Source organism: Haplochromis burtoni, unplaced genomic scaffold (genome assembly GCF_018398535.1).
Source record: "Haplochromis burtoni strain Fernald_Lab_line unplaced genomic scaffold, NCSU_Asbu1 Contig_275, whole genome shotgun sequence".
Taxonomy (NCBI): Eukaryota; Metazoa; Chordata; class Actinopteri; order Cichliformes; family Cichlidae; genus Haplochromis; species Haplochromis burtoni.
Genome location: NW_024582636.1, coordinates 665,553 through 679,813, shown reverse-complemented (window position 1 = coordinate 679,813; position 14,261 = coordinate 665,553). Strand labels below are relative to the sequence as shown.

The 14,261-nt window shown below is 41.4% G+C and overlaps 1 protein-coding gene across 1 annotated transcript in view; it reads left to right on the top strand.

Moving 5' to 3' along the window:
- slc49a4 (solute carrier family 49 member 4) overlaps positions 1 to 14,261 on the top strand; it is a 45,188-nt gene that overhangs the window by 26,709 nt on the left and 4,218 nt on the right. The window contains exons 7-8 of the mRNA XM_042227665.1: positions 3,046 to 3,173; positions 5,061 to 5,243. Coding sequence (XP_042083599.1) covers positions 3,046 to 3,173; positions 5,061 to 5,243 — 311 coding nt within the window. The remainder of the gene's footprint in view (positions 1 to 3,045; positions 3,174 to 5,060; positions 5,244 to 14,261) is intronic.

The following is a 14,261-nucleotide window of genomic DNA, read 5'->3' as shown; positions in this document are numbered from 1 at the left end:
CGACACTGCACACTATTTTTATTTATTTATTTTCCTCCAGATTGAGGAGAGTGGAAAGAATAACTAAAAAGCTTCACTCATTATCTCCCCATTACAAGCTCTGGGGAAAAAGGGGGGGCGAGGGGTGAATACGAAGGAGGTGGCAGAAAACAGAACCAGGTTATTCTCCTTCACATCACGGAGGTCTGAGCTGGAAAATACTCCAATAGAGCAAAGGCAAATGAGTATCAGCTGCGGCCTAATTTGTTTTCCCTTCAAACGAGAACAATCTGTGATTGCGTGTTGGTCATCATATTATATCGTTCTTTTCTTTTTTCTTTTGCAGGATGTCTGCTCCTCACTAAAAACGTAGACGGGCCTAAATTATACTAATGATGATATTTCATCATTCCCTGCAGGCACCGGGGAGCAGAAAATGGAATCTGATTCTACATGACTTAAATGATGCTATCTTTATGGCCAATAAATCCTGTTCGGGGAGTGTAAAAGATAGGCTTTTAATTCTGACTTTACCTCATGAGATGACATGACCCTCTTTACTCTGTGAGTAGTGCAACAGTTATATCTTAATCTTATTTAACAAATCCAATGGAAGTGGCTCTTTCATGCGTCATATGTCACAACCTCGTTCCCATCAATGTGACGTATAGTTCCACTTATACAAGAAGTTGTAGTGATATATTTTTTTTTTTGTTAATTTTAATTGAATTAAATTTTTTAAATGCAGTTGTATATTTTTGGTTTTTAACAGCACGCTAAAATATTAGCAAAATGTTTGAAAAGATTTGTGTGCGGGTTCAACTCAAAATATCTTTCAAGTTCTTTTGACTTCAAGAACGCTGTGTAATGTTTACTATTTATAATTGATTTTTGCATAATAATGGAGTTCTGTGACGAAGATGAATAAATTACTGTATATAGGTTTTAAACACAATTTTATCTGCTTGTAATTTTTGAAGAGTAAAGGAAGGAACAGCTCAGTGTTACTGGTCTTACATCTAAGGGAGTACCTCCTTATCTGTCAATACCCCAAAAAATAACAGAAAGAGAGCAGCAAACAAACAACAACAAAAAAAAACAACCCCACAAATATAAAAATGAAATGTATAAGGGACTCAGTGTACAGTTAACTATGATAGAGATCTGGTATCAGGTCTTGATAAGCTGGTCATTTTAAATGTTTCCATGTACATTAGAAATGGCTGCCATGCCTTAAGAGATTTGGTGGTTGAACCTGATAGTATATATTTCATCATTTCATCAAGCCACTGTTCATGTGTGGGAGGAGCTTCCTGCTTCCTTCTTAAGTATAAGGCGCCTTGCAGTGAGTGAAGCAAAGGACATTGAATTCGAATTTTTTATTTTTGAGAGATTGACGTTTCGAGGTGTCTCTCCAAAGATAGCTGTTAGAGCAGAAGGATCAAATTTAACGTTATATATCTCTGAAAGGTATTAAATCTAAGTTTGAATGAATGAATGAATCCCTGTGTGCTAAAACGTCAGACTGCTCTAAATAATAAATCATGCAATGCTACTTTAGTGGAGTCCAAAAAATGAAAATTTGATCGACTTTTAAAAAGAAAAACATGGTTTATGATGGGATATTTTTTTTTATTACTGGTGGCTAACTGTGCACCTCAGTTAGCGACATTTAAACTGACATTCATGAGTTCAAATTTAAAACGTGTCACACGCACCATATTGTGCCAATGAGTAACCAAGCTCTTTATCTAGTGGAGTGGGGATCCAGAGGTGTAGTATAGGAAATAAGCTACTTATGGCATTTTAGTCTGAAGGATCAGATTGGATGTAGTACAGGGGAACAGTCTGTGATCCCCTCTGCAAAGAGATGAGCTCTTGGCTGGTTGCAGACTAAGGATTTCGTCCCTCTCTGGTAGCAGGAGTGGTTGAAGGGTTGTGGACGTGAGCCAGTCAGTGGCAGATGGGTGATGGAGATTTCAGGGGTGTAGCTGTGGGTAGAGAATTGAGATCCCCGTGTAGCACCAAGCGCTTGGCCCTCTCGTCTAGCCTGCCGTTGCTATCAGCTCATTCTTGTAAGCAGAAATATGAACCATTTAGTTGGATTTTTTTTTTTTCTGAAAAGGCCAACAGAAGGAACCAGGTTATGCATCTTAGCCTCACACAGTGATTTAAAAGACCAAAGGTAAAAATCCAGAGTACAGCTGATTTTCTGTGAATATGGAGATGATATGTAGAGACGATGAGTGACAGCTCATAAAATCCAAAGAGACCATAATTTCATCTAAGATGCCACCCCGGAACATTCTGAGTAGAGAGCTTCTCATTATCCTTCCAAAGGATGTTTTCCCGCGTCCCCTGGCCCTCGGCAGACTGACAGAACTTCAAAACCTAGTTGAACTAATCAACCATTTTCCAACATGGGTTTTTTATTCTTGCGTTAAGTTCATTGTCAATTTCCACCCTCCTTCTCTCTCAGCATCTTGTCTGTGAGCAACAAAACAAAAGTAATTAGTGTCTGTCATCGCTAAAGGCTTCTGTAGCGTCATCTAATCTTTCCCATGCATACATATGCATACCCAGAGGAGAAGAGAGGAACCTAATGAACTATGTGGGTTTAGAAAGGGCTACAAAGAGAAACCGCAGAGCTCGAGAGTTTGGGAATGGCCCGATGGCTTGTCTTCCACAATGTAATACAATGTGCATCTCAAGTCTGCCTGCTTAGCTGGTGAGACAAATTGAATCTACTCTTGCAGTAGTGTCTCCTTGTGTAGTGACAAGTGCAACTGATGCACTCAGAAACAAGTGGGAGAAGGAAATGATCTAGCTCTTCTGTGAAACAATGCATGCCTCCAGTAATAGATTATGACACAAGTCGCCGAAGAAACAGACATTGAAAAATTGCATAGATGCTCGTTGTGTTTATGAAGGATGCTTCTTGTTTCTCAAGCAGCTGTCTGTACTCACTTCAGTAGTCTTGAGTGTTTTTTGTCCTTGACATGTTTTACTCTGCTTTTATGTATTTATAGTCCGCCTTTCCCTCCTTTTCCCAATGCATGCGCTCAGATTTGCAGACTCTATCCGCGGGATGCTGAAGCTGATCCTGGTGCTGATGCTGGCAGGAGCCTCACTGGCCTCTACGTGGTTCACACTCACCTGTCTGAGCAGCTATACCCACCTCCCTTCCACTTCAGGTGAGTCCACAGCTGCATAAAATCTATGTATACCTGTGTCACTCGATCTTTATCCAGTGTGGATGGAAACGTCTTCAGTACATGCAGGTCACAATAACAGGTCTCACAGGCTGTACTGTATATCTGCTACATATTCATCAAAACCAGTTCATTCATTGATATCAGTGTTTGGGCTGCCTTTTCCAAAGCCAAATCAAAAGGCAGAGCAGCATGTCACCCGAAGCCACTAATTTTAGTCATCATCATCCATCATCATTCTCCAAGCCCTGGGACTGCCACTTAGCCCAGACACTGGCAGTCTGCAGCTGCCAGGCTCCATCCACCTGGCATCTCATAGAAGAGGGTGGTATGACACTGCAACAAAATCTGCCAAAACCAGTTATTATCCTAGTGTGGGACAGTCACTAGCATTTAAACACCCATAAGCGTAATCTTTGGTTTCGGAGAACAAGCGAATAAGTTTTAGAGGGAAATGAAATCCTCTATCTGATTTATTACCCATGCAACACAAGTCTGTGGGCCAGAAACCCCAAATTCTAGTATAGTCTGTGTCTTTATTCTGTGTTCTTGGGTATTTGTGATCAATCATGTCTCTTTTCTTCAAGGGATCTTCTTAAACCTGTTAGGAGCTGGTGGCATATAGGCTAATCTTATAACGCGAGGCGCGTGTGCAGCGGCTGCAGCATTTGATTTGAGCTCTTTGGTAGCACTGAAGGAAAAGAATCAGGGGGCACAGCTGCCTTTGATGGCTGCGGCGTGGCGGTTAGATTCCCAGTCACAGGCAGGCAAGTGGGTACGCTGGGCCCTCAGAGGCACTGTGATTAAAGGGACGTGCAGGCTAATGGGGAGCTCGTTTGGACCAGTCTGCTGTGATAAGGGAGATTGAGGGTGCCGTGATGCTCCAGAGGTGACTGCTTAATCTCGCCGCACATCCGCTCTAATACACGTGTTTTACTTTAGGGCCAGCTGAGGTCTGCAGCTGGGACGAGAGTACGCAAGTGCCTAACTTACTGAAACATTTCTGATTGGTCTGCAAAGAAGAACACACAAAAACAAACCTGAATTATATTTTCTTTTTCCCCACTTCAGCACATAAATCAGCAGGTGTGTCCAGTGCACACGATTCTCATCATGCACAAAGAGCAAATGAGACGAGCTGTTTATTATATGGACATCTGTGCATTTTGGAAGTAGAAAAAGGAATTTTATTTTTAATGTACTGTTGATTCTGTGAAATGAGTTGCATTTTGATTCAGAATGGGAATGAAGTTTTTTGTTACATACATTTATAGAAATGCAAACAAAGTGCATTAAAAACACCACCCAGGCCTTAGTTTCAAGTACATGTACTATTATATTTGCACCCTCCACTGAGCACCTGCTACCTTTAAAGCGGTCCTTTCTAAAACTGAGTGCATAAAGTGGGAATAGAATAACAACACAGTAAGGCAGAAAAACACATTTCAAATTGCAAAACTGCCACATTCAGCTAATCAGTGTGACACTTCAGACCAGGTATAAGTGATGGTGGGCTTGGGGTAGATGTGACTTGTTGTTTGGGTTACAAACTGGCCATTTCTGTCAATACACCTCCAGTATATTGCTTTTGTTTGTGTTAAATTGCCACCTGAAGGGCTGGCAAATGAAATGTTGTTTTTAGGATGAGGGTTCGTCATAAATCTCAGTGCTGCTGAAAGCAAATGGTAGAGTACGAAGCTGTGGAAGGTGGAATAAATCACCACTGCTGTTCCATAAAGTTGACCAGTATGGCATCTTTTTTTTTTTTTTTTTTTTTTTTTAAATTGCTCATTTGAGATTTGAAACCCTCTTTCATCAAAGCTTCCAATTAAACTGTAGCTTATTCTGCCCCACTCTCTGTTTTCACAGCAATCCTGTACACTTCCTGCATCCTGGTCGGCATTTTTATTAACAGCAGTGTTCCGATATTCTTCGAGCTGTTCATTGAGACGGTGTACCCGGTCCCTGAAGGCATCACCTGTGGAGTCGTCACTTTCCTGGGTAACCTCGTCACGGGCCTGCTCCTCTTCTTCCTCACCTTTTACTGTAAAGGTATGCTCAAAACATAAATGCTCATTCGTTCATTTAATGCGCATTTTCACCCCTATTCTGCCCTCGTTTAGTGTCATGGGGTAAGAACAACACCAGTTAAAGCACTAATTCGTGTACTTTACGAGGCTCTACGAGCAAAAGTGTAATATAGTAGTCATAACAAACAGTTCTCATCTCTGAGAAAACAATACTGTGTTACTGCTCAACAATCCCCTTATGCTTACTTTGAAAGTCCAGTCGTTGCTACACAGCTAGCCCTGCCTCCGTCTTGTTGACTGGGTGAGCATGTTGTTGTTGTTGTTGTGGCAGTCCTTGACATCAGCTGCCTCTTTAGTAAGTTGTTCTGACAGAATGACTTCAACTCCACCATCTTGGACTGCATGTGGCAACACTAGCCTTTGTTCTGTTCTGGAGCTCCACTGTGATCTCAAGGGTCGGCCTTAGGAGGTGGTAAACACTGGTTTCTGAGGAGAACAAGTACTTCTGTCATCAGCTGCAGGCCAATGCCGAGGAGTTGGAGTTCATTCAGCAGCCCGGATGCTCACTGGAGAGGCATCGGATTACACTGATTGCCTATTTGCTTATAATATATATATGTTACAAAATGATTAAGATATTTGCTCGAGACAACTTTATGAACTCCTTAAACTTATTAGGAAATCACAAAGTGTGTGTGTGCGTGTGCCCCAGTGTGCATGCACATGCTCTTGCCCAGCATGAATAGCATGAAAATCTGATAATTATATCTTCATTAGTGTAGTGGCTTTCAAATGGTGGGGCATGAAGCCTCTGCAGGTGGGGTGCAGACAACCAGGTGAGAAAATGTGAAGCGAAATTAGTTTGCATTTTATTTTTAATATGTGGGGGGTATAAAAACAGAGAAGCGCTGCTGCTGCACCGACCTTTATTCTATTTTGATTCAATTAAGATTAAGTTGAATCCTTTTTTTAATCATTATTATTATTATTATTATTATTATTATTATTTATATTTGATGGAAAAACTCTGTAGAGAACCTTTTCAGCTTTTGAAGAGGGGCACGCCAGAAAGTGTGAAAACTACTGCATTGGTGTACCATCACTAAGAGCAGTTGTAATTTCTCATAATTAGATGACAAGTTGGGTTCTTCTTTCTGTTTCTGTTTTTGTTTTTGCTTGCTTTGCCCAGTTTCTACAGTAGCCGAACATTAGCTCCCGAGACGGCGTCATTTTTGACAGCGCGGGGCGAAGGACGGTTTTTTGTTCCTGTAAAGGTTTCTCGCACTTCCCAAAATCTGGAGTTTTCATTTTTTACTAAAATCCATTATAGCCCTATAGACGCAGCAGATAAAAGAGGGGGGGCAGCAGGAAAATTAGGTTTCTGTGGTGCGATTGACATGTTTAGAACAAAGAGAGAAACTTCCTGCTGGAATTTAGCCAGAGCCTCATCTTTTCGTTGCAGCGTGACAGAGTTTGATATAATAACCTGCTTCTCTTCAACCTTTGTGGTTTTCACAGGAGGAAGTGAAAGTAAAACAAACCCAAAAGTGTGTGTGTGTGTGCGCACATGCATGCATAGGTGCGTGCATTTACAACCACGTGAATGTGTGTGTTGGTGTGTACACGGGACCATGTTTTTCCCTGTGATCTTTGCCCACCTGCCTTCAGTTTCTCTGTAAGTTTTGTTGTTCAAAGCTCCAATTATCTGCTGTTACACATCCATTACAGACAGGCACTTCTTTCACCCTGTTTGTTTGAATGAATACGATATTTTCAGAAGCCTATAAATATTTATGAGCTTCATTTTCGAAGTCCTTGTGATTGCTCCAAGGCTACTGACAGCGGCTGCCTGAAAACTGCATCTCAATCCTGCCTTCTGGGTTTTTTTGCCAGTGCAGAGGGAATACCAATGTTTGACCAGAGGCCCTCGGGATCCACTAACAAGTACAACAACCAGATCATGAAACCTGCTTGCCTTGCTGGGAGGGAGGAAAAAGGGCTGTAGCGTGATACAGATGGCATTATGGGACAATTTCAAGACTTCAGCTAACAGTTTTCATCCCGGGTTAATCTGTAGGTCATATTTGAAAATGGTGAAATGTTGCTGAGGTGAAGTTCACAGCATTTTTTTTTGTTTTACTTCTCTTTTCACATTTCCCAAGTGTCAGTAATTTGTTGTGGATTCTTGCTGTGCGGCTGTCATTTTAGGATATTCTTGTTACTTTATGAGCTGAGATGGCCTCCAGCAATTTAAAATGTGTAAGTGAAGCACTGCAGTACACTTTCACTGACGTGCAAGTTCCTAGTCCATGTTTGAGCACCTCCTGTCTTCTGAGAAATGATTTTGTCAGTTTTAGTTTACAGAACTAAACGTACCTGCTGCTGTCACAACTTTCTTACCCAGATAGATTAAAAAAAACTCTGCTGCTGTAATCTTGGAAGTAAAACAATCTGAGCTCAAAGTAGACATTTGGGACTTCAGTCATCTGATAGAGATGGTTGGATTTTAAATAAAACTTTACAATTCCAATTTATTTGCTATTACAAGCAGGTTTTCAGTTGCACCAGTAAGTCAGATGAAGTCTTTTCATAGAAGAAAATATGAATCTGTTAGTTTTTTTGTTGTTGTTGTTTTTTAAATTAGGATAACTGGTGGAGTGTCTCCCTATATAAGCCAGTGATGAAGCGATGACCTGTCCAGTGTGTACTTTAGCCACCCTGTGTCAGCTGTTATAGTCTTCGTCCACTCTGCAACACTGAGTTGGATAACCAGTTTAAAAAAAACAAAGATGGATGGAACCGGAAACGTGTCAGTACAGTAGTAAATCATAGATCACACAGAATTGCTTTGGGTAGAGCAGCCGCACACATGGACACACACACTAATCACAAGAGTAGGACTTATAAAGAATACATGCTGTACCCTCTGCTCCACACCCGTCTGCAGCACCTGCTGATGGACTGCTGTGTGTGTGTGTGTGTGTGTGTGTGTGTGTGTGTGTGGTCCATTCTTTCAATGTTATTGTGCACTTAATATATTGCTGCATGTCTATGTGTATGCACACATGTGTCTTTGAGGGAAGGTGTGTGTGTGTGTGTGTAGGTGGGTGAGTGAGCTAAAGGGTTTCTGTTGTGCTGAGATGAGTCCTGACAGCTTCCTGTGACAGCTGGGGAGAAGATCAAGCTGAGATGATGGAGGCCTTTGCTGCTCTTTTTCTTCACTTCTCACCCCGAAGTTGAGAAGGATGTATCGGAGTTCTCTTGTCAGTTCTCACTGCTGCAGGCATTTTAATTTGAGTTTGCAGAATCTGTGCCGATTGCCACCTACAGTCTGTTTTACCTGCCAAATTCGCATGAAATCAACCATTGTCTGAGGTCAGATATCATTAGTAAGATAAATTAGCGTATTGTGCATATAATGATATAAATGGTGTAATTTGGTTGTCGGAAAGTTGTCTGTATAGACGAAGTGAAATATGAGCCTGTGGCCCAGCAATGAGGGGATCTGATGACTGTTAAGTCTGAGATACTTAGCTGGCATTGTTTGGGGTTGTCTCCTTTGGGTGACATGTTCACTTGAAATCAATGCAGAGTTGTTCTTGGCGATTAGGGTTTATCTACAGAAACATTTCCTGATTGCAGTGGGTCTTCCATATGCAAATTATGTTCTTAAACTAAAAGAACACCTATATGAATTTTAAACCAATGTGAAGCACTATACACCATCCTCACCATGTCAAATGATGGAGTACCCTTTCCTATCCATTTGCTTCCGTACTTCCAGCAGTTTCAGAGACTTATCGGCTCAACTTCAAGGCACAGTGACATCAGTTTCAGCTTACCACAGATAGATGGGTATCTGTCTGTCTCATCTGACCTAATTACCACATCAGTGCAGAACTGTTCTTTAAAAAAAAAAGTAATCCTCGCATACAGTACTGTGTCAAAGTCTTGAGGTACTCCTAATTTCTTTATATTTTATTAGGTATATTTGTGCAGTGAGTTATTGGTAAAACAAAACATGCATGAAGTTACAGCACAGCCTGAACTCTTTGGCAGCTTTCTTGTCATTTCTTTAAGCAGTCTTCAGGAATAGTTCTCCAGGCTTCTTGAAGGACATTCAAAGCTCTTCTTTGGATTTTGACTGCTTTTTGTTGCATTTTCTGTAATGCTTCAGTAATGAGATCCAGGATCCTGGGAGCCCAGTTCAAAGCTGATAATGTCCCTTCGAATGTTTTAAAATTCATATGAGTTTGCTGGCAGCACGCTGAGATATGTTTTTGGCTAATACTTCTTTGGGAATCACCTTGTTGGTGCAAAAAAGCATTTTCATCTTTCCTATTTCACACAACGCGCTCTGTTTAGACCCAGACCAAATAATATTGTTTGACTGATGGCCCTTAATATAAAGACTTCGGACTTTACGTTTCCCAATTTTTGCTTTAAGTTATTTTGTTATTTACATAATAATGTAGATAATCTAATAATGATCCTTATTGCTGTTTTAGAGGAGCGCTGCTTCAAAGGATAGCTGCAGATTTCTGTCAGAATCTGCAGAGACAAATAAAATGTTCATGTTTCTCCAACGTTGTCTTCCCAACAGTTTCACTGACATCTACGCTGGATGTCCAGGAAGCGTTCGCGATGTCTTCTCCGGAGCTGATAATTGGCGTCTGTCTTGTGTCAGTGACGTAAAAGATTTAATGCGACTTGACCATTCAAACAGCAGTCGCCTTCTAAAACATCAGATATGTATCGGATTCAGCACCACATACGAAAGTGACCCAGATCGGATTTGAAAATATTGGATTTGTGCCGTTCACACTGTCAGACCATGAACGGATACGGGTCGCATAGGGTCAAAAAAATCGGATTTGATGCGCTTTCGCCTGCAGTGTGAACGTAGCCTAAGTTCACTATTTGAGTGAAAATGATCAGGTATAAAGCAGCCAAGAAAAGTCCAAAAGAAAACTTTGAAAGTCTTTCATCGGTGTAAATCTACTGTGGGAGAAGTGTCCGATTTGAGTGTGGATATTAAACTGTGACTGTAACCATTGATCTTTAAAAAAAATAAAAGGCAGGTGGGCGTGTCCTTCCTGGTCTATAAATTGGCAGCACTCTGTTCTGTTGAGCAGATCACTCCTGCAAGAATAAATTTAGATTATTATGTAAATTCCCTTTGGAGTGTTTTAGTGGGCTGGCTAATTGCTCCTTTCTTTACTCTCATATTGTATTTAGCAAGTAATGTGCAAACTTCAAACCCCCCTTCACCTTCTGATATTCATGAATATGGCAACTTTCGCCTTTAAAGATGTCCACCTATTCCCAGTTTATTGTTCATTTTAGGGTTTTCCTTTTGGCTGCCCACTGCCTCGTTATGCATTCTGAATTATAGCTCCTTCTCCCTGAGAGCGAGGGGGCGTTTATGAATTTACCCTCTTGTCCGTTTTAATATCTGTGAGGAGCTGGTCTTGGATCAGTGAGCTCTAACTGGCCTCTTGACTGTCATGTTTTAAAAAATTCCCAAGTCTCTAAACCATGTGACTCAGAAACGTGAACGGAGCCTCTGGGCCGTATATCTGTACTTGTCCCTCTTTTCCGATTTCATCTGCTGCGCATTTGTGTCATTTTGTAGCGAGCATGGAGGGGAATGCAAATCAGCAGAGAGGTATTGTGGAGGAAGAAGAGCGCTAGGAGGTGGAGGATGAGTGGAACTTCAGTTGCATAGGAGGAAAACACAAATTATTCACTACTGAGAAATAATTGGCACAGTTCTAAGGTCCCAGGGCTTCTTTTCTTTTTCTTTTGGCTAAACTTTATAGTCTCTGAAGTGAAAACGCCTTCGCTGCCTTTTTCAAGCCCCTATAAAGATGGTGGAGAAGTTAAAAAGAAAGAAAGAAAAGGCAAACAACCTTTCTTTGTGTAGGACTCAGTCATTCCTGAGAGAATAAAAGTTTCATTTGCTGCTTTTCATTTTTGCAACAGTGCCACACACACCTTTGCACTCATTCTCAGTGATCTCCTTAAGTAAGTGTTCTCACCAACCTGTACGCAGACAGTTGTCATTTTGTGATGGATGGTCTTTACACCAAGCTGAGGTCGCTATCTTCATGCGTGACCCCAATCCTCTCAAACAAAGGCGACGGCCGTAAAGGAGAAGCGAGCTTCATTAATTATACCGCTGCATTGACCTCAATTAAGACTGATTAAGGCCATAAGATGCTTGTCGGCACACGCCTCAGTCTTCATCTGTAGCACCTTTCTGCTGACCTGGCAGCCATAGTAATGGGCTGTTATTATGATTAACTGTCCAGTGTTCACAGTGGTGTCCTCTGACTGTGATCATACAGTCACAGTGAACCCAGTGTAGTTCATGACATCAGCCACAAATGGCAATCCGACTGATCGCTGATGTCCTGTTAGAATCAGGAGACTGTGATGATGGTCAAGATGCCATCTTACATCTGTGCTCGAATCAAAACAATCTGAATAGGTAAGTATTAAAACTTTAGCAGAGTTGAATAACAAGAACATGAGTGTGACCTGGTTTTTTATTTTGATCCCTCTCCACTCATACTTCAGTGCTTAATCAACTTCCAATGAAATCAAAGCCATGTGTATCATTTTCCATTCCAACAAGAACTGTTATTCATACGAGCGCTGAGCTCGACTGTAATATTCATAGTGTCTGCGTGTGCCCCTCTGCTGCCCGTGCAGAAATGCTGTCGTTAGGATCATTTATGGAATGGTAATATCTTAATCTGGGTTAGGTCTGGTCAAGAACAAGGTCTTTGGCAGTATTAACACAACTTAGCAAAATAGCAAATGAGCCAGTGGCTTGAAATATAACTTTGCCACCTGTTGCGTGCTGCTTGTATCCTTGTATACAGTGATCGTGATCTTATTGGCATGATTTTATGTAGACACGTTGAGACGTGCACTTTTTTTTTTTCTATATTATTTCTAATATAATTCAGACTTCAGATCAAAGTGGGCTGTACGTGGCCCACGATGCAAAATTAGCTTGTAGTTAAAGTCTTGGGGATGATTGACTCACAGAGCAGACGGGAACATTAGGCAGGAGTGGATTTTGATGTTAGATTGACTTTTTTTGGGTGACTTTCATTGTACTGTGCTATCAAACACTATCAGTCTTTCACTTTTATTTCCCCCGTTTGCGCCGGAAAACACAAGTCTGTTATAGATAAATGACTCATCTTTTTTTTAAGACTTTCAGGGCAGAACATCTAAAGATCCATCTTGGCCACTGACATGGATAAATGTCACGTTTTTTGGCGATGGCCAGCACGGCCATGATAATAAACACCCTCTGGATGTGATCTGAGTTTTTCCTGTTCACAGATCTCTACAAGCCGACACAGTGATGCAGTCGTATGACAGAAAATGTATTTATTTATTTTCAACTGATCACCACAATGATGCAACATGATTATTACTGCAGGTGCTGTGATGCTTCTTATCTATTCGTTGGTTCTGAGACTACAAAGATCCGACCAAACGTTTACTCTGCGATGTCATGTAAACTGTCAGACAATGACACGGTATGTCAGTGTGTCCTAATGAGCAGGCTGCATGCTCTGTGAACAGAGGGGCAGACGATGTCATGCTGCACATTTAGTTTTGCTCTGTCGTTGCAGTTACATTCCACCATAGCAGCTGGAATAAACCAGACAAGGTTTGGAAATTAAAAATAAACCCACTGCATTAAGTTTTACGCGTGTGTTTTTAAACTTAGAGCAGTTCATTCATCCTCATAATGCCATAGCAGCACTGACAGGGACAATTAGTAGGGACTGGTAGAGATACGAGGACAAAGGATGAGAGAGAAAAACTTCTTTACAGAAATGGGTTTTACCAGCTCCTCAGCTTCTATTTCATAAAACATTCCCTGTCATCACCACCTTCCTCTTAGACAACCTGTTTATCAGTAACTTAAAAACCCCACAAAATGCTTCAGTGTTGAGTATAAAAGCCTAATAATCAAATATGTAACAGCATGAGGAAAAGCATAAGAGGGAATTTATAAAAAAAAAATCCAAGATACTGTAGAAAAATGATGAAAATGGGTTTGAAACACTTTTTTTTTTCTCTCTCTCCAAGCTTTTTAAGTGTTTCAAAACCAATAGTCCAGCAAGTGCTCAGCCTTGAGTTTAAGACAGAAATCAGCTGCTCGCTACGTTGAAGGAAAGTTTGCAGGAATGCAACGCATCTCGAGCCAGAGGAAGCGTTAAGATATTATAATGGTCATTAAAGCAAACAGGTGATCGGATGAGCTTCAAAGACTTGGAGCTACTTTCACTTCTTTCTTTGCTGCTTCCTTTTATTCAATTTTAATCTTCTCCCTTCCTCCTCTGCTCCTGAGTTCCCGTTTGCTCACTCAGACTTGAACTCCCTTTCCTCCATACTTGGCTTCACGTGCGTCTTTAGAAATCAGAGAGGAGTAATTGGCCATTTTCACCACATCACTTGGTTGAATTACTCTGATTGCTAAACTCCACATTAGCATTCATTTAGGGCCGTGGGCTCAGACCCACACGCTCGCACACTTTGTCTCTAACTTTAAATGGACACGTCTTTGTTGTGGGAACGTGTAAGATAGGGAGACAGTTAGACAGAGACTGCAGGTCAGATAAACACAACTCCATTAACCTGCCTCCTTGCCAGGTCTCCTGCTGTCCGGCTCGCACGGTTCTGATTAATGAGGCTGATTCAGGAGTCTTGACTTCTCTCTGCAAACACCCTTATCCAATCCCTCACCTCCCTCTCCCCTCAAGCCTCTTCACCACCTTCTTTTTGCCCCAGTTTATCCTTTACTTTCATCTTCGCACTTCTGGCCGCACATTATTCCTCCTCACGAAAGCGGTGATGCATCAATCATGTGGATTTGTGTCGTACGGCCAGGACTCATAATTTACCACAAAGAGGCTGTGCAGTCCGAGCAGCGAGCTCTTCAAGCATCGATCTGGTCAGCTGATTAATGACTTTATGAAAAGGATGCCGACTGGACACGGAGTTGAGC